General features: G+C 36.1%; 1 protein-coding gene across 1 annotated transcript in view; it reads right to left on the reverse strand.

Annotated features, from left to right (window-relative positions):
- Positions 1-21,642, reverse strand: part of Gpr149 (G protein-coupled receptor 149) — a 50,712-nt gene that overhangs the window by 22,561 nt on the left and 6,509 nt on the right. Inside the window, exon 3 of the mRNA XM_050147529.1 lies at positions 19,544-19,995. Coding sequence (XP_050003486.1) covers positions 19,544-19,995 — 452 coding nt within the window. The remainder of the gene's footprint in view (positions 1-19,543; positions 19,996-21,642) is intronic.

The raw sequence follows: 21,642 nt of genomic DNA on the forward strand, positions 1-21,642 counted from the left end.
TCCTTGGCTAGAAAGAAACATAGTACAGTATCCCTGCTATATGCCAATGACAAGGTTGATTAATTTGGGTATTATTCTGTCTGGTTATCATTCCTAATCTCTGTAGCTTTAATGAGACAAAAACTCTAAAGGGAGTTTTCATATTTCTCATTCTTGAGAGCACTAAAAAGCTTAAAACTTGAAAGAGGAACTTAACTGGTGGCATAATACCCTTGGGTACAATGTCTTTGTAAGATTTCATCATACCAATCATTAGTGATTACTGTCAAGTCTATGCAGAGCTATTCTCAAAGAACAAGTAGGGCATGAACAGTAGGAAGTTAATCTTAGAGTCAGGCACTGGGTAGAATTTGTCCACGTTATCTATTAACTTACTGTGCAGTTTCAAAGGATCTCTTTGTATCAAGTCTACACATAGACTATGTGCCTAGGAGGTCATTAAGGGGCCGCCATATATTCCAATATCTCCACTGTCTAACACTATAACCCTGACAAATTTCTGTAACTCGGAGTCTTCTAGGAGAGGGAAAGGGGGTAACTAATGACTCACAGAAATGTTAACTGTGTACAAGTGCTTAGGTTTTTAACAACAAAGATTTAGTATTAGAAAACATCATGATTTTAGCCTGTTTCCTCTTGTTGCTGTAGGACATAAATGTTCTTTCAGTCTTTTTCAGTTTAGGGAACCGAGGGACAAGACAGATCAAACACATAACTGAATCAGGAGTGGAAAATTCTATCCTTCAAGTGCCCAAGTCTGAGTACAAAAGACCCCCAGGTACAATACTCCCAATGGTGAGCAGATATCAGTTGTGGAGTTCCAAGCTAGGATCAGCCTGACGACCTAACACAGACACACACAAACTTTAGGTCTAATCTCAAAGACAGACTACAAGGAAGTAAGTGTTAGTATTGCATGGTGTAATTCCGTTATCCTCATCAAAACGTTTTAAATATTTATTTTAAAATAGATCAGAGCTCCAAGCAAAGCCACCATTCATCTTCCTATTGCACAGGATACAATTTGTAGTGTAAACAAGCTCCCTTATGCAACATGCATCTGACCTCAGGGGAGACCACTTCCCTCTCTGGTTCCTTTAGGACAGGCTTTGGAAAGCCTTTCACTGCATATAAAGAAATTGTATCTATGAAAGATGTGGAAGATGACAAGTATTAGGGACCTTCTGAAGAATTTGAGTCAGTGAGCTTAAATTATTTCCCCTGAGAACTATCACTATATCTGTGTATCTTATTAAACTTCAAAAAGGCAGCCCTTTTCCTACCTTATAGCAATGTGGGAAAGAATGAGACACGTCTAAAGAACCAGGGTTTCTTAGAATATGCCATCAGTATACCAAGCTCACTTCAGGTACTTTCCAGAGTACTGATAAATCTACCCTGAGAAGAAAAAGCTGAAACAAAACTGGGAATTCTTTTTCTCTACCTGTGATACAAATGGATGCGCTATTATTATATTTAATATGCTTTGAGAACAGCTGCGACTAAATTAAATCCCCTTGGGGTTTATACCAAAATGGTAAAAGCATCAGAAGGAACCGAGAAGTGATTATCTCAGAGAGTTGGAGCCGTGTTTGCCCCGAGAAAGAGAGAGGCGACGTGAGGCTTACCTTACTGGAAAGTGTTGCCCCACTCATGGTAACACAACCCCTAAACATGTAAAGTAAACGCCAGGAGGGAGACAGTCAAAAACTGATGCCAATATGATAACGACGGAGAACTTCAATACCTAAGTCTCAACAATAGGTAAAGCGTTTGCATAAAAATATCAGTGAACAATAGTTGTTCTGAGCAAAGCAATAGATCAAGTGGGGCTGATAGAACTATTCATAACACTCCCTCAGCAACAGAATACACATTCCTCTCAAGCACACACAGGGTGTTCTTCAGTACAAATCACATTTTTAATGACAAAACAAATCTTAATGCATTCAAGGAGACTAAAATCAAACCAAATGTCATTTTAAATAATAGTGAAATAGAAATAAAAATTAATGAGAGAAGAAAGGTTGGAAAACTCAAATAATGTGGCAATTAGACATATGTTTAAGCAACTAATGAGTCAGAAATGAAGTCACAAAATACTTTGAAACAGATGAAAATCCAAAGTGTCATACCCAAACTTATTGGATAGGGCAAAGCAATATTAAAATGGATGTTTATGCGCTAAAATAACACAGCTGTGTGCTTCAAGTAACTAGATCAAGAAGAATGAAACAAGCCCAAAAGTCAAAAAAGGAAAAATCTAATAAAGATTAATGATAGATGAAATAGAGAACATAAAACTAGAAAAAAATCAGCAAGAATGATTTATTTATTATTTATCATTTTGTTCTGGAGAATGGAGATGCAAGAGCTCTACCACTGAGTTACACTCCTAGCTTCCTGAGAGTTTAATGTTTGAAGAGAGAGAGAGAGAGAGAGAGAGAGAGAGAGAGAGAGAGAACAGAAAACCATTAAGTAGACTAACAGTAAAGAAAGGAGAATAAGAACTTATAGTAAGGAATTATAATAAACAACTATCTACTAAAAATTAGAAGACAGAGAAGAAATAAATAAAATCTTGTAAGCAAGCATCCTGCCATGACTGAATTGTAAAAAATAAGTAATCTGAACAAAGTTGTGATTAATGGAAAAACTGAATAAATAATCAAAGAACTCCATCAAAGAAAGCCCAGATGGCATCTCACTAGGTAATTAGAGCTAGTATGCAGAGAAGTACAACAGCCCTTCACAAGCTTTTCTAAAACACTGAAGAGGATGAAATGTTTTGAAACTAATTTTTATGAAGCCAGCATTACTATCCCAATAAAGCCAGACCAAAACGCCACAAGAAAAGAAAACTGTAAGCCAATTTTCTAATAAGAATAGATCAAAACTGCAGCCTGAATGTGACTATTCATTTTAATTTTTGACTTGACGCAACATAGAATCACCAGGGAAGAAGTTTCACTAAGGGATTATCTAGATCAGATTGTCCTGTGGGTATGTCTGTATGTCTGTGGCAGAGTTTCTTGATGGCCTTAATTGACATGAAAAGACCCTGTCTGAAGCTGTATGGGCATCATTGCCTGGTTTGGGTGCCCTGGGCTGTAACAGAGAAGAGTGAATGAGCTGAATACCAATGTTCTTGCATCTGTTTCTCATTGCCCTTAACTGTGATGTGAATAGCTGCTTCGGGCACTTGACAGACTTTAACCTAGAAATGTGAGCTAGCCTCCCCGGTCCCACGACCATTCCTCCCTTAAGTTGCTTTTCATTAGGGTATTTTATTATAAGAAGAAAAATGAGACTAGGCTATTGGGCATGGTGGGTCATGCCTGTAATCCCAGCACTTAGGAGCAATAGTGAAAGACCTGCCATGAGTTTGAGGCCAGTGGGTCCACAGAGACCTAAAACAAACAAACAAACAACTGGGAAAAGAAGCTACTTCTCACTAAACAGAGCACACATTATGACCAAGTGTGAGTTAGTTCTGGGAAGCAAGAGGGGTACTCTATCACACATTAATGAGATGAAGAATGAGTATCACAGAGTCATTTTGACTGATAGAGAAAACGTGGCATGGATTAAACATCCTTTTGTAATAAGAACTAGGAAAGTTTCCTTGAATGAGTTCATTGCTTACATTGCACTTAATAGACAACTTCTTTTCAAAGATCTTCCTCTAAGATCAGCAATGAGGAAAGGGTGTCTATCGCTACCACTTCTGTTGGAGATGGAAGTAAGAATTCCTAGACAGGATAATTGGACAAGAAATAAAATGAGGAAGTAAGCATGCTTTGTTCTTATATGTAATGAAGGACTGTGGCTGTATCGCAAGATGCAAACTCAGGTCAGCTGACTTGACAGGAAGCCCTTTTAAACATCAACCCATCTTGCCCGCCCTATATTTTTAAAATCATAATGATTTATAATGCACAATATTACTCTTTAATGAATACTAGTAAAATAAAACAAAGTAAGCCTCAAAACTTACACCTGATCAATTCCATATTTCATTGTTGGGCCAACATTATCTCAGGGCCTGTACCTTAAGGCCTATAGAACAGAAAAAAGCCTGGCTCAAGTACAGGGGCTAGACTTTGGGGCCTGTAGGACAGAGAAAAGCCTGGCTCAGGTTTGAGTGAGGATGAGACAGCAAAAACTGGGTAGATGCCCCTCCAGCCAGGGGGAGGGTTTGACTGCCTCTCATTGGCTGGAGGTACCCTTACATCACAGGATGTTGCTTAACCTTTATAAGCAACTGCTCACAGTAATAGACTGAGTTCCTGCTTTGACTTGACTCCCTATGGTGTCTGTTTGTCCTGCATCATGAAGCTGGATTGTTCTGTGTTGTGGGGCTGCAGAGTGGGACTTTTCCCTGGGGACTCAGGAAGCCTAGTATTTCATGATTATCTTTCATCTTGAGATATTTATCCTATTGTATCTCCCTGTTAGAATACATGTGCTGATACATACCTCCCAACCCATTATTCAGTAATATCTCTCGGAGACCATGAAACTAACTAGAGTAGAGTATTTAGGCCAAGAAATTCAGGACATGGTGTATGTCAGAGCCCATTTACTGTTTTATTGACTATCTAAACTTTAGAAAGAAATGCAAAAGTGTTATTAATATAGGTTAAGTAAAAATTACATTCTTTGGGTAGCCACTATGTTATGAACAATATGAAAAATAGAGCAATTTTTTGATTCAATTAGAAATTTGTATCATTGAAAAATGAGTTTCACATGTGTCTTTGTTGATTAATTTACATTTCACTTACTGGTATCTTAAATATTAAACAGAACTCAAATTGTAAATTGCACTTGTATTACCTGTGTATATGAGATATTGATAAAAGTTAATCAAGTATTATAAAAATCAAGTTATGATATGGAGTTTACATTAAAGAGTGGTATCTACTTTAATACTATTTGTAGATCATGTACCTTTTATATATGAACATAAACCTTTTATTACAGACCTAGTTGTCAACACATTGGACTGATGATCATAGTTCAATTTATTTATATTTTTGGGCCAAAGGAACTAGCACTCACTAGTTAGATAAAGTATAAGAATAGGTAGCACATAAATGTTTATGTACTATTAAGAATTAAGCAAATAAAAAGTTAAGAAACTATTTTTATTCTCATCCATGTTGTCTTCCATGCTTTAATGGAAAATAATCCTTTCTTTTTTGCTCTTTCTTTCTTTCTTTTTCTGTTTTGTTTTCTAAGACAGGGTTTCTTTGTAGTTTTGGAGCCAGTCCGGAAGCTAGCTCTTGTAGACCAGGCTGGCCTTGAACTCACAGAGATCTGTCTGCCTCTACCTCTGCCTCTGCTGGGATTAAAGGCATGCACCACCACTGCCTGGCTAGAAAAAAAAAAAATCTTAATTCTTAAAAAGACTCACTGAAGAAAAGTTTGCTTTATAGAGCCAATAAAATCATGGGGAATTCATCTATCTGATATTTCCTTGTTTAGATTAAATAATCTTTTTCTTGAACTGCTGGATGAATTATATAGAATCATGACTGCATTTGAATTGTATGAGTATGGTCTCCCGGTATATAAGGCTGAGAACAGGAAGGAGTTCAATACTGCTCAGAAACAAAGACGCATCAACAACTCTGTATGCCATTAGGAGGTGGGGTAGACAGAACAACTGCGAGAATTGAAATCTGACTGAAGAACAAGTCTAAGGATCAGTTATTCTTATAAATATCCCCGAATCAAAACATCGTGATTCATCTCATCAACGTGAAAATGATTTCAGAAGAAGCAATATTATTTGTTCATGGACTACTATAATTATCACTGCTGGGTTGACTTCGTGGAGCTAAGGGATACCAGATGAAGTAAACTCTGCTTAGTTTTCATGATTTGATCAGATTAAAATATGGAACATCTTGACCTATTCACAGAGCTCAGTGTGACTGAAATAAAGACCAGCAGAGAAGGGAGGGGATATAGCTAGACTTAGTTTTCTTTTTCATTACTTTACAATTCTGGTTTATAAAAAATGGCCTAATGATACTCAGCTTGGGCAGCTCATTGGGAGCAATTATTTATAAAATCATCACACGCTAGAGCTGATGCACCAAGAGTAGCAACTGCTTAGTTTGAAGTGGCCCTGGGGTTTATCTAATTTTTATATTATCATATGCAAATTTAATGCCCAGATGTGGATAAGAGTCACTAGCAGGACATAAGATTCTTTTGGTTTAGCAGGAACTTCAGAGATCACACTAGTGAAGTACAAGCCAGCGAGCCTAGGCATAAAGTGAATTTCTTATCAAGAAGAAATTAATAAATAACGCTAATTCTCATATAATAGCTGAGCTTAAGAACATTAAAAAGCAAAGAAAATTTTCTGTAAAATTAATATTTTGAAGATAAAATTACCGGGAAGACTTTATCCTTTCTCAAAAACATTTAAAATTTGTCCATCAATGTTTGGTGAAATAAATAGCAGCTTCATCCTTAGATTAGACTAGGATCCTCATTTCTGATCATCTTGGGTTTTTTCATGAAACTAAATTTCTTCTGGAATGGTCATCCCCATGTTGAATCAAAGCCCACTCAGAGTTCAGAGTGCTTCCTAGGTTACTGGCAACTCTGGGGCATAGACTAATGTCCACTTATGTGCTAAGTCTGCTAGAAGCATTTGAAGGAATGATGTGGGTTATTATTGAAGTATTATCATTGAGAAATTGTTGATACTGTATTTGACACCCTGAGTTTGTTATTTTAAGCAAACAGCAGGGAAACAACTCAGTTGTTAACATCTAATTCACCTCTGTATTTGAGCAGAAAATGTAGTTGCTTTGACTGACATTCATTCAGTCAACAGAACTCTCACCTATACTTAAGGTTTTCCTTCTGATTCTCCTATAATTTATGTATTGATAGTTGTATATATTTAAAATAAATTATATCTCAGTAACCAATCTTTATAGCAGTCCCATGAGTTTAACAAATGTTAGAAAAGCTGATGCTTCCTTAGATGATGTTTTTTTTTTACACACCATGTTTAGTGAAGACACAACTTGGGGGTGGGCTGTAAGTATCCTTTTCAATAGATTTCACTGATGACAGAGTGTCACAGAGACACTTTAATGACGTGCTCTCCAGTGGACACCAGTGAGCCTTTAGTACAAACTGTTATAAGGTAATTCAATTTGGTATCTCTTTTGCAAAACTGTCATTTTGCTCTATGTATAAATCTATAAAGAATGTAGCCATTCTTGATGGCACATTGCTATATTCTGTTGACATTAGCACATTATTTCCATGTGATTTCTGCTTCACTGTTTACTTCCATGAATCAGTAGCTAGAAAGCTGCCTTCCTAAAGTCATAGTATTAAGACATATGTAGATGGTAAATAGTTTTGCAGGCAGACTTGAAGTACTCAGAGCAACTGAACTCATTAGCACTTTGGGGAAATATGTGTAGGATGCCTATCTTCTTCCCATTGTTCTAAGATGTAGAGATGAAGGAATACGTTGGAGCCTGAACTATTTTCAAGAATTTGTTCTTACTACATCTTACTTATCACTGAGGTTCAAATTAAATACTTATATTCTTGGAAATATTTTCTAAGTTTCCTATCAAATGGTGCCATATACCTATAAAAATTTGTTTCTTTAAATTTCTCTTATGCTATAGATTAACCCCACGAGGCCATAAACAATGTTCATTGTATCAACTGCTATACCACTAGCTTCAAGCACAGTGCCCGATAATATACACTCAGTGAATACCTGATTGGTACAGGAGTGACTGAAATAATAAGAATGAAGCACAATTAGTAAAAACCTTAGAGACAGAAATTGGAGTTCAACCTAAAGGTCAGAAAACCAAAACAGTGAGCCACTGGCTCTTACCTCTACCTCAGTCCAAAATGGTGATCCTGCCTGCAGGAATCTCAGAATGAGACTCAGACTGAGAGCTGTCTCTCCCATTTTATCATCCTCTCTAGTTCTGGGATTAAGGGCGTGCAGCAGTACCACCTGGTTTCTACGGCAAGCTAGTGTGGCTACTGGGATTAAACGTGTGTGTCATTGCTGCCTGGTCTGTATGGCTGGCCAGTGTGGCTGTTTTACTTTTCTGTTGCTCAGGCAAGCTTTATTTATTAAAATACAAATGAAATGGCACTACAATAGTGTGTTTGTTATCCATTTTATATTGCATTATTTGACCTCTGTTGGCTTATATAACCAAATCATTTTATATATGCATATATGCATGTATAAGATGATTTATATATATAAACATATGTATATATATATATATCCTATAAAAATTCAGGAATACAGAGAAGAGGAGCCCAGACAGAACTCAGATTTACTTGTTTCTAAAGCCTGTGTTCTATCTAAAATATTCCATTATACTGGTCACTACTAAAATGAAAATACAGAGTAACTATTGATTTTGAAGATACATTTGTTATGGTTTGGATACAAAGAAGTCCCTAGAAGTCTCATGTGTTGCAGATTTGGTCCCTGGCTTGTGTTTTTTTTTTTTTTTTTTTTTTTGTGTGTGTGTGAATTCAATCATTAAATAGTAACAGATCATGAGGGCCTTGACATAATCAATGATAGTTTATTATTAATTAGTTATTATTAAAGAGATTCACAATTTAATGGCATTCTACTAGGTGTTAGTAGAAATTAGAGTTAGAGTTTGTTAGAGAAAGCAGGTTCTTGCCTTTCTCTCTTTTTTCTGCCACTCTGCTTCCAGATTGCCATAAAGTTAGTAAACTTGGTCACCATCCCTGTCACCATGATGGCTGTTTCACCACCTCAAACCCACAGCAATGGTGCCAGTTGATCTTGGATTAAATATTCCAAAGGTATGACCCAGAATAAAACCATCTTTTCTTCTTTAAATCAATTTTTCTTAGAAATTTTGTCACAGTGATAAACAGCTAAGCTGCCATGATAAATCAATCTAATTTATTTAATGTTTATTCCCAAATGAACACTGGCAAAGCATATGTTAGAAACATTAAAATTGTAGCTACTCTGTTTCACAGGATCATGATAACTTTGTCTCCATTTAGATTTTACTACAAAGTTGTATGATCTGTGGCAGGAAAGAACTGGCTCAAATGTCATCTTTTTCCAAATGATAAAATGTCCAAGAATAGCTGGTATTCTCTAAAATTCTGTCTTTTATATAACTGCATAAAACTCGTGGATCTTATCATGAACTGTAGTAAATGGTGACATTGCTTTTCTGGGTGTTTAAGATAGTTTTCTGGTTTAGCATATACTGCCATTCAATGACGTGTAGAACTGTAGGTCATGTTTTCAGTGTAGGAAGGATGACTCTTGAACAAAGCTCTGGTTCTGAATACGGAAGAATCTGTTTGCCCAGAGGCAAGGCAGCACTTCCAAATGCTCCTGCTTGAAGGCATATTCAGCTACAAGCAGATCGCCTGGCATATTTTCACTTTCCTTGTAGTTTTATCTCTCAGAGTGGAGTAGACAAAAAGAGTAGTTTATTAACGGATCAGTTAGAAGGAGAAGGAGGCTGACAATGTTGAAACGGTTGGACACATGAGGAGGAAAATGAGTAGGTATTTCTAGGCTACACAATATCTGTATTATTATGATGTTGGCCGCAGGAAACAAGGTATCTCTAAATTTTCAAAAGGCAAATTTGGGGAAAGAGAGAATAGATCCCTTCCTTGGTGTTAAAGATTGTGATTCCAGTATAATCACAATGATCCAGTTGCATAGTGAATAAAGATGTGTCTTAAATTTTCAGGTGAGTCAATTCAGAAGGCTTAAGGAGGACTTCCAGGACCTATGGATATGAGTCCTTTCCACCTTGACTAAAGGTCAGGGAGTTTATTTTTGCTCTTTCAAAGTTGTTGACAGCAGGTGTGGGTACAAATAAGAAATGCTGACCTACGGTGTGGTAAATTAGTACTTAGAGTATAGAGGTAGCTCTGATCCACCTGGACCAAAGGTCAGAGAATTCAAGTCTATTCCTGTTCCTTCAAGGAGATTAGCAGAAGCTTCCTGGGAGTGACTGCCTGAAGGATACTTGGTCTAAGGGTGTGGTTGTTACAAGTTCTATCCAAGCAACAGAATGATTGACTAAGGATGTTCTGTTTATTCCTTATATCATGTTAGTAAAGTTTGTTGCCTCCCCCTCCCCTTTTGGAATGGGGTATGTGGAAAATAAACATGGGCGATTTCAGTATTCACTGAATTTCCCTCCTGGTGTTCTCTGTGTTTCTATCTTTTATTTCTGTCATATTTCTGTTCCTTTTGCTTAATAATTCTAACCCTCTTGCCCCTACCCTGGAAACATGCAAACCCCATCAAGGCTGGACCCTGGCAGAGGGCCTATGCTAATCACCCCTGAAGACAATAAGATTGCTCTTAGCGAAACTGAGAGAGAGAAAGCACAGCTTGTAAAGATACCAAAGCAATAAAAAAAGGTCTATGGATCATATGTTCACTTCAGAAGGTCACAGAAGGGAACAGGTTCACTATTGACACTAGAATCATTGAGTCAAGAGATGGTATGGAAAAAGACTGTATTTTCAGCTTCTCATTGCTTCTTTATTCTTGAGAAATTTTTTTTAACTGTCAAGAAAATATTCATGAAAATAAAGGGTCCAAATTAACACAAGAAGCCATAAAAGAGAGCTTTGCTACTGTGCAAGACCCTGACATCTCTAAACAAATTTGCCCATAGCCTTAAGGGAAGTAGGAGAGATTGCATATTCAAAATGTAGAAATGTTTTACATTGGAATAAGTGAACATTACAAATGAGACAAGAAAGGGTCACAATTTTTGGAATGGTTCCAAGCTCCACAGATAAAAAAGAATTTGAAAGACAAGAGTATAGAGCTTTTGGATGGGGGACAGTATGAACTCAAGACAGCTCTACACCTTCTCAAGGATGCTGGTTCCATTTCCTCACCTCCTGAGTCTACAGAGCCTTATTTTTATTCTTCACACTCGTTTTTCTGCCTGAGATGCATTCATTTGTATGCAAGTCAGCTGCCCACACTCATCATGCGCTGTAGGTACCTGGAAGGCAGGGGGCTTCCAACTTCATATAGACAGCTGCTCTGTGAAAAATGCTTGCTGAATAAACAAGCAAATTAATGGCAACAAATAAACTCACTCTTACATTTATATTAATATGTTACTAATGGAATCATTGTCAAAAAGAGGAGGAAAGCTATATTAAATACAAGGGAAACTAAGGGGATTATAATAACAACATTGGCATTTGCTTCTTACATTTATTTTTATTAAGAGAGACAGAGAGCTCATGCCATGAAGATTTGGGTTTCACAGGAAAATTTGTGGACACCAGTTCTCTCCTTTTATGGTGTAGGTGCCTCCCATGGCCTTTTTAACTATCTGAAATCCAAAAACAAGGCATTTTTGACCATCTTTGATCCTTGAAGAAACTCAATTATATGCCTTTAATCCCAGCACTCAGGAGGCAGCGGCAGGTGGGTCTTTGTGAGTTCGAGGCCAGCCTGGTCTACAAGAGCTAGTTCCAGGACAGGCTCAAAAGCTACAGAGAAACCTTGTCTCGAAAAACCAAACCAAACCAAAACAAAACAAAACAAAAACCAAACAAACAAAAAGCTCAATTTTAACACTTCTCTGAATGCCTATTAACTCTAAATTCACTTGGTTATCATGCTTTTTAATAAAGTAAAAATTATGATAAGTCTTATCTATAAGTGTGTATAAAACTTCTCTCATTGGTCACGTCTCTTCCACTTTACTTTCTAGTTGTTCCTATGATGAGATATAGGGTAGTAATTTTAGTGATGGCATTAAAAGATATTTAGATTGTTTGTAAACTTAAATGTTGGTTGCTCTTTTGTGGTGGGAAGTTTCCAACACTTTCCCGTTAGTTTTTACATATTGTTTGATAAGCTGTTTTGAACTACAGTCAATTCTACTGCACTAGAGAACACTAGATCTCATTCTTACCATCTCACTGTAACTTCCTGTTATTTGATCTCCTCTTTCCTCTCCCCACCTCCCTTCCTATCCTTCAATCATTTTTTCTTTGACTTGTCTTTATATTCTTACTGATTTGTTGATATTCTGCTCTTTACTTCTATGAAATCAACTTTTTTTTTCTGCTTCAATGTTTAGTGACCAAGGTTATGCAAAACATAAAAGATAAGTTCTTAGATCTATGGGTGACACAAATTTGGGAAGGATGGTACAGGAACCTGCCCATAGCATCATCATCTGCGAGCGTTCTCCCCAGTAGAAAAGGCAGTGCAAGTTAGCTGGCATTTAACAGGGAGAAGATACAAATGGGTTTAAACAAGAGTCAGCATATGTATCAAATAAATAGTTCTCTGGCTAAGCAACAGGAGCCTAAAACGGCTTGAGAATTTGGGCTGATAAATAGACACACCAGGAATTAGTGTGCTGTGCCTTCCGAAGAAACGAATTTAGAGTTAATATACATTTGGAGAAGTGCTATAATTGAGTTTCTTCAAGGATCAATCAGAAATGTCTTGTTTCTGGATTTCAGATAGAAAGGCTGTGGACGACTGTGAGTACATCTATCGCGTGCTGAAGAGAGGGGCAGTGTTTAACCAGCATGTGAAATGGTGCTGTGAGTGGCTGGGTAACTGTCGTCTCTTAACAGCAAGTAGGAGTGACAGAGTGGTTCTGATAGGGCCAAAGACAAACGACAATTTGGTGAGAGGCCCAAGGCTGGGGATGCTCCTTAAAATCAGCTTGGCAAATTTTATCTATTTTAAACTTATTTCTATAAAATTTGAAATTAGGGGCTTCAGAAGTGACTCTTAAGTTAAGAGCTCTTGCTGCTCTTTTGGAACACCCAACTTCAGTTCCCAGAATCCAAGTCAGTGATCTCACAATTGCCTAAAACTTCAGCTTCAGGGCATCTAACATCTTCTCTGACCTCCATAGTAGCAACACACATATGAAAAAAAACAAAAAAAAAAACACAAAAGCATAAATAAAAAAAAAAAAATAAAAAAACAGAAAAAAGAAAAGAGAGAGAGAGAGAGAGAGAGAGAGAGAGAGAGAGAGAGAGAGAGAGAGAGAGAGAGAGAGAGAGAGAGAGAAAAGTACTAAAATCTTTAAAATACTGTGAACTTTAACACACAAGCAGGGAAAACTTCAGCATAAACATGCAGTCTGTGAGAGCATAGTGATTCCTTCAGAGGAGAGGGGGGATATTGTCAACACCTCTGGGGATCACAGGTGTGCTTTCTAGGTCACAGACCATTCCTGCAAGCAGACAGGTCACAGAGTTCTTCGATAATCACCTCCAACTCTCCAGCACACTTTTATCACTTTCCCACGTATCCTCGAACCATTTAATTTATTATGTTTTCAAGCGCCACCAAATATTACAGAGTTGGCGTTGGCTGTGTGGTGTTTTATAAATTCATACTTGCAAAACTCATTTCATTTGCGTAGCTTTCCTTTAGCTTTCTTTTTAAATCAGGACTAGAAGCCGTTTGAAGAGCCTGAAGCTTGCATGAGTTGTATTCTTTAGGAAAAAAAAGAATACAGACACCCCTTCAATTAGTTTTATAAAACCAAATGCCATGGGAATGCATTTTGAAGATTCTGTGTATTGGTAAGGAGAGCAAAACAAGCCCAAGGCCAAAGGTCACGCCCTCTGGATCCATGGGAAATAACACTTCTACATGCAGTTCTCGCACTTGAAACTTCAGTTTGTTCATTCTCTGTGTGTTTTGGGCGCTTGTGCTGTTGAAACAAAGCATCCAGAAGCACACACTCATCCTAGGGCAACACTGTCTAAGAGAAATACAGGAATAGAAACACCCTGCAGTTGAGTTTTTCAACACTGTAGCCACCAGCCATTGATCACTGAGCTGCAGCTAGTATAACTGTCGAAACAGATATAAAATTTAAAAATCAATCATTTCATATTTGAAAGAAGACATTTGATTAGTAGCATTAAGAAACAGTATACAATTCTAAGCTATATAGGAAAAAGCAGTTGGTGAAGTATCTATCTCATTTTTGGAGATCTCACCACCCTCTCTTTCAAAGGAGTTCAAGAATTTCTCTCAGCAGGAATTCATTTCTTTAAGATTCATTTTTGTGGCTTGAAATTACATGTATGCATGCATTTATCTGTGTGGGTATGTGCACATGTGAGTGTAGGTGCCCTTGGAGACCAGAAGAGGGTTTTAGATCTCCAGGCAGTTGTGGGTTGTTTGATGCGGATGCTGAGAACTGAACTCTGATCATCTGAAGAATATCAAGTGCTCCTAACCATTGTGCCATCTATCCAGCCCTACCAGTATTATATGAGTCTTTACTTTTCCACATTCTCATTATACTGTATATTTGGACACTCTGTAGGTCTGCATGATAACAAACAGATTGAAAAGCCACACGGAATGATGATTCAGTAGGTAGGGGATCTTTCTTTGTAACCAGGAGGACCTGAGTTTGAATCCACAGCATTCACACAAAAACCCAGGCTGTGCATGCTGTAGTCCCACACAGGGAGCAGACATAGATGGATTTTAAGAGTTCACTGGTTAGCTGGCCTAGCTAAAATGTGATCTTCTAGTTCATAGATACTGTCTTAAGGCAATAATGCAAAGAGCAATAAAGGAAGGCTCCTGATGTCTGCATGCATACACTCTCAAGAGGACAAAATGGCAATATACAGAATGGAAAAATGTTTTCACCAACTCCACATCTGACAAAAGGGTAATATCCAAAATATATAAAGAACGCAAGAAACTAAATGTCAACAAACTAAACAATCCAATTTTTAAAAAAGGGGTACATCACTAAACAGAGTATTTTCAACAGAGGAATCTCAAACAGTCAAGAAACTTTAAAAAAAAAATCTTAAGCATCCTTACCCATCAAGTAAATACAAATAAAAACATTTTGTGAATCTGTCTTATACTTATCAGGGAATAAGATAAAAAATACAAGTGACAACTCATGCTGGAAAGGATGTGGAGCAAGGGAAACACTCCTCCATTGCTAGTAGGAGTGCAAACTTGTATGGCTGATATAAAAATCAATATGGGTTTCCCCAGGAAATTGGGAATCAATATACCTCATGATTCAGCTATACCATTCCTGAGCATTTGCCCAAAGGAAGCGCCATTCTATCACAACAAAACTGGGTCAACAATGTTCATTGCAGCTTTATTTATTATAGCCAGAAACTGGAGGTGAAAATTATTCTGGTGAATGGAGCAATGCAGATTCCAAAATAGCCATGTGGCATGTTTGACAAAAGCAAAATTGTGTTCTAGGAAAAGAACTCACTGTTTACAGGACAAAATAAAACCTTCTTAAGTCTGGATGGTTGGAGTGTGTATATTTTCTTTGCTTGTCTTATTTTCTAAGCCAAATGTAGTAATTCCACATTACTTTTCTCACAATAAAGCAGTAAAGGTTGTCTTTATTAGTGTAATAGATTTCAGGTCTCTGACCTCTGAGTGATGAACTAACCACATCAAAGGAAAATAAGTAGTTAAAACAAAATATATAAACTCCCAGAAGTCATCTGTGCTGGGGTAACTCAGTAGAGGCTCCAGATAGAGGTATAAGTGGATTTTTCTTTGACTCTGGTAATTTTAGTTAGAGAAGTCGATAGTTATTCTTTGATTAGTTTTAGCCTCTGGAGTTATTAAACTGACAGTGTTACTGTAAACACTGACATCTAGCCTTTTAATAGTTTATTTTAAAATGCGAACAGTTGTATTTTTTAGGAGTAGGAAAAATATGTGTTCCAGAATATTTTCCTGTAACATTATTTAGTAAGTCATTCATTAAAAGGAAGAATTAATGTTGTTCTGATATATAAGCTTAGGTCCATTATTTAGTAATTAGAGTTCAAACAGTGGTATTTACATATTCTTATTTCTCAAATATTATTGTATTCATTTAATTTACCTTTTTATTTTTTATACGAGTCCGCTATGCGGTTCTGGCAGGGCCGGAAACTAGGTAGAACAGGCTGGCCACAAACTTCTGACAATCTTCTTGCCTATATATTTCTTTTCTTTTCTCTTCTTTTCTTTCTTATTTATTTATTTATTTATTTATTTATTTAGGTTTTTCAAGACAGGGTTTCTCTGTAGCTTTGGAGCCTGTCCTGGAGCTAGCTCTTGTAGACCAGGATGACCTCGAACTCACAGAGACCCCGAGTGCTGAAATTAAAGGCTTGGGCCGCCACCGCCCAACTGTTCCTGATTCTTAAGAACAAATGAGTATAGAACTCTTAAAAAAAAATCAGAGCAAAGGAAAAGTGGAATGATGGGTAATTTTATGAGCTTAGTATTTAGGGAGATGACACACAAGTTGCTAAATAATTTCATGCTTAATTTTCATGATTCATAAATGGAATTTTAGGTTTGGACAAGCTATCATTTTTTTCAGAATCAAAGTCATGCCATGATTATCACATTTAAACTTTCTAACTGAATGATCCACACGTCTGCTACCCCTTCCACACACGTGAACAGTGAACCACATAGGAATTACATAGACATCCAAAAAGAAGAATTTTCTATTCAATTTTAAAACTAATTATAATCTTACAAATATTCTCAATTTGTGGTTTACATTAAATTCTATTTAAATCTATCCTAACTATTATACTTTGAAGTTCTAAAAAAAATTAAAATTCACTTATTTTAAACTTAACGCTACTTAAACACTAACATTAAAATTAAACAAATCAAAAGGGAAACCTGGAGATTATGAAATATATTTTAAATCAAATCTATGGTTCTTAAAATCTCAAGAACAAACAGACAGTATTCAATATAGTGCCGTTAGATGTCAACTGAGAAACCAAGTCTAAATGTTTCAATAGATAAGGTTCTCATATAGCAACTGCACAGTCTTCTAAAGCTCAATATATTACCGTATACGCTATTAAGTTATTGTTTCCAGAGGGAAGAAGCTACTTGGAAGAAAAGGTTAAAAATGGAAATGTCACCATTTACATCCATGGGATGTTATTAATAAGATGTAAAATATAAAACTTGTTTTCTGGTCTTAAGAAAAGTTCTTGTAAGCCTTCCAGCTCCACTTGTATTTTGTTGATATTTAGAATAAAATATTTAAAATGACTTACAAAATTAAAAAATGAATATTTTATAATTTTAGCAAATGCTAATCTTGAAAATCATAAATAATTTTGTGAGTATAAGGTCATACCAACACATCAATTTACAGCATGGGTATTTCTCGGTATATTAAAGTTCATGATAATATGATTCTTAATGTCAACTGGTTTCTTATAGGTTTTTACCTGTTTTGAGCCTTGTACCACCAGCTTGCTTTACTACCAATCATCTTTCTTACTGTCATCATTTTATATGAATGTCCTAAGGTACTTGGTTATTATAGATGTCAAAACGATATTATGCAATCAGCAAATCTTTATAATTGAAAGCTACCTAGATTGATCAAAGTTTTTTATGTTAGTGTGTTATTTTACTTTTTATTTAATGAGGACTGTAAATAGGAAAACATGTGCAAATAGGTTAGTTCTTTCATTTTTTTTTAGGTGTAGTTAGACCCGTGAAACTATCAAATGTTGTAAATGATGGCCATCAACTGTAAATTTGAGATAATTCTTAATATTTTGTGTCACAGGCCATAAAAAGCAGGTGGCAACTAGTGTTCAGATGTCAAACCAACAGATTCATGACAGGATTAGTCTTCTACCAGATAACCCTGTCTCTAGTGGTGACCTGTGACAATTTTGACAATATGCAATTTAGAAAAAATAAATAATTTAATGTTTGCTGAAAACAAACTCTTATATACAATATATAAAAGTATATACAATGTTATATTGTCTTAAGAAATTTAAAATTACAAAGCATAAATACCATACTGTTTTGGAAATATACATTTGTGATAAAGTAAGACAACAAAAAGAATAAGTAAGATCCATGACCGATTGTTCTAGCATGTTTTTTTTCTTGTGGTAACCACCATGACCAAAACCTAGGAAGAAAAGGGTTTATTTGGCTTATACTTCAAGTAACATTTATCACAACACAGGGTAGGCCCTCAAGCAGGTGTTAAAGCAAAAATTACATGTTTAACTAACTTTGTTACATAGATGGGATCATCTGCCTATGGATGGTGCTGCCCACAGTGGACTTTCCTACATCATTTATCAATCAAGAAAATAATCCTACAGACACAGCCACAAGCCAGAATAACCCAGGAGATCCTTCAGTTTAGGTTACTTCTTTCCAGATGAGTTGTGTTTCTTTGACAATAAAAACTAAATAGCACAGAGACACAATCTTTAAGGGTCAAGCTGAAAGATAGAGTAACAGAAGAGCACATGAGGTAGGGTAGGCTCTGCACACATACGCACACACATGTGCACGCACACACACAATCATGAGAATTATTGATTTTCCAGTTCAAGAAAACCAAAGGTTCACATGATCCAGAAGCAAACCAATGATGGAAAGGGTGAGATGTCCTCTGTTAGCTGGTGACTCCTATTGTTCTAAAAATGTAGAATATTTTGTTCTCTGGTCTCTTCTTTTGTCTGCAGTATTAAATTTGTGACAAATATTTGAGTTTTTCTGAGATTCCTAAGTTCTAAAACAATGTGCATGTTTCCCCAGTGTTTTATATTCTTGTTTTGATAACTACTACTTTTGAAATAGTGATATGAGGGTGATAATAGGAAAATATATTATTCATACATAGAAAGGCATATTCCTACTTGTGTTATATGATGATACATTTAATCAATGAATGCATTAATCCTAGCAAAATATTTCTGGAGTTTAGCTTTTGGTTTCAGAGATTGAGACCAGTGATCAGATTTCCAGCACATAATGAAGAAAAAGCCTCCTTCTCCCCAGTAACCTTACAGCCCCCCAAGCCAGGGCGACTTTATCAAATGTGAGGGTTTAGAAACAACAAGCTCGTACCAGCATAATGGTACGGATAGAGACTCATCACTCAGAAGTCTGGAATCAGGAGAAAGTAGAAGAATATCCACATATAATTTCTCTTTGCTTTTAAATTATCATCAAACAATGTTTTTATACTTAATGAAATGGGACATTTGACAAGGCTTGAAATGGCTCACAAGAATGCATCTTGAAATAAATCACTTGTGTGTGTGTGTGTAAAAATTTAAAACAAACATGTTAACTTATTTAACCAATGGACTCAGGAGCCAGAGCTCTGGAGTAGAGTGTGAATTTTAACAGATTACTTGAGGTTAAAATAAAATGTCTTATACTTCTCAAAGATCCCTTGTATGTCTACTGACACACACACACACACACACACACACACACACACATGAAATGCAAAACCAAGATACATAAATAAATGGAATATTTCAAAGGCCTTGTAATAAAAATGAGATGCTGTGGAAACCAATTGAGACAAGTGAAACCACCCTTGGGTTTGATTAAATGAAGGAATAAACTCATCATCTTTTCACATGACTCTTGGTTAGGTTTACTCTTAATTTCCTAGGAAGAACTTACCTGGCGAGGGGTTCGTTCTGACTTACTCCTGCACCACTCCCAGTCTGAAAGATCAGGTTTCTGATTCTCCTCATGAGACAATCGTCTTTCTGGACCTTCAAAAATGGTGGTTTCTTCATACTTAATATCACTTTCTGCTTGAACAGACAAAGCGCTCTTTTCCCCGTTCAAGCCGGGTTTGGCCTCTGGGATGTCTGAAGTGTTGGTGCACTCGTTGACGCCAGACAGTGTGGTGCTGTCCACCGGTGGCGTGGTGCTGATTTCTACTGTAATGGCGTTGAAAACATTGCGGTTGTCTCCCCTAGGCTCCTTTGTAGCTTCGCACTCACAGTTCTTCAGGTTGTGATAGGATATGGAATTTTCATCATCCTCATAGTAATCTGCATGTGATATTTTGTAAATTCCATAACTTTGTTGGAATGATAGATTGAATTCAAAGCCTTTCCTCTTAGCTGAATGAAAATAACAAAATTCCACAGTTAATATGGTAGATATAAACATCATTGGATGTAAATAATGAGTCTGAACAGGCACTTTTTTACCTGATTACTTGGAGTAAAATATCTTCAGTTAGTGATTGTAATGCATGCAAAGCAACATGTCTTACAAAACTCAATCGTCTTATTACTCTGAGCCTAATTTCTCTTACACAAAGAGCAGTCTGGAAAGCAGCCAATCTTAAAGACTGTGCCTTTAAGGTGATCTCATATGACTAAAACTTAACTGTGAATTAGGAAATTCTCAAATATATTTACTTTTAGTTTTTCAGTTCATCATTTTTAATAATTTGCTTTCATTTGTTTTATGTGCATGGGTGTGAAGGTGTCAGATCTCATGACAGTGCTGGAAATTGAATCCAGGTCCTCTGGAAGAATAGCCAGTGATCTTAACTGCTGAGTTATCTCTCCAGCCCCTCAGCTCACCAATTTTATAGTTTTTATTTTTTACTTTAAAAAGTACTATATTGTCTACTGCCCTAGAAATTGATTATAAAATAACCTTCATATTATGATCTATTATGAAGATATAATCACTGCAGCTGTTTTATCTATATACTTCTGACATTTATATATGCAAATATGCACATTAAAATGAGAACATAGTTTGCCATGTAGCTTTTAAACTTTAAATAAATAAATAAATAAATAAATAAATAAATAAATCTTCTCTTTCTGACTATGGAGATAAGGGTGGTGTTGAATTTTCCAGGTAGCACAGGCTGGTTTTGAACTCTTGGCCTTTCTCTCTCAATTTTTGGGCCACAGGTGTGAGACATATTTACATTTCTCATACAAATAAACTGAGAATACATTTGTTTTTTTTTAATGAATGCATGTGTAATTTTGTGGATGGATGCTGTTTTAGAGTACTCTCAAATCTGAATAATTACAAGGTAAATTTAGCAAGGATAGATAAATTTTATTAAACAGTCAGAAGAGCAAGTATTCCAAATATCACACTACTAATTATGGGTATGGCTCAAAGTCTTGGAAGACAGTGCACCAGAAAGTGATGCAATTTTTGTGTATAAGTGTCCAACAATAGATAACTTTCATATATTAAGAATCAGCTTACATCAAAGTGATAGTCAAATGCAGTTTGATGCTTCATTTTTTATCTTTTAAGACATGGTTTCTTTCAAGAGAACTTTCTGCTCTCATATCTCAATGCTTTACAGTTAGGCATTTAGCTATCTTTGGTAGAAAAATTATGAAAAGCTATAAAGTTTTTATGGGGATAACACATAAAATTTGATTCACTTTGTAACACACTCTGGTGCATTCACTTGCTCATTCTATTACTGAAATGTTCTGAGAGCCAAAGATTTACAGCTCAGTTCTGCTTCCTGGAAAATAGAATTAATCAATATCCTTCATTTTTGTGTGAGCCAGAACATAAATAAGAAAAATTTGTATCAAAAAAATTGAAAAGTAGAAGCAGATGATTGTATCCTGTATACTGTGACATTTATAGTTCTACTTTATTTTTCCAGTAATATAGTCCAGTAAAGTTAAGTTGTAACTTTTAAGGTACTTCCAGACTGAGAGCTGAGGAACTACAGGATGACACAATTAGTGATCAGTTACCCTTCTTCAAAG

Source organism: Alexandromys fortis, unplaced genomic scaffold, assembly GCF_014885135.2.
Source record: "Alexandromys fortis isolate MF-2015 unplaced genomic scaffold, M_Fortis_MF-2015_v1.1 scaffold_53, whole genome shotgun sequence".
Lineage (NCBI taxonomy): Eukaryota > Metazoa > Chordata > Mammalia > Rodentia > Cricetidae > Alexandromys > Alexandromys fortis.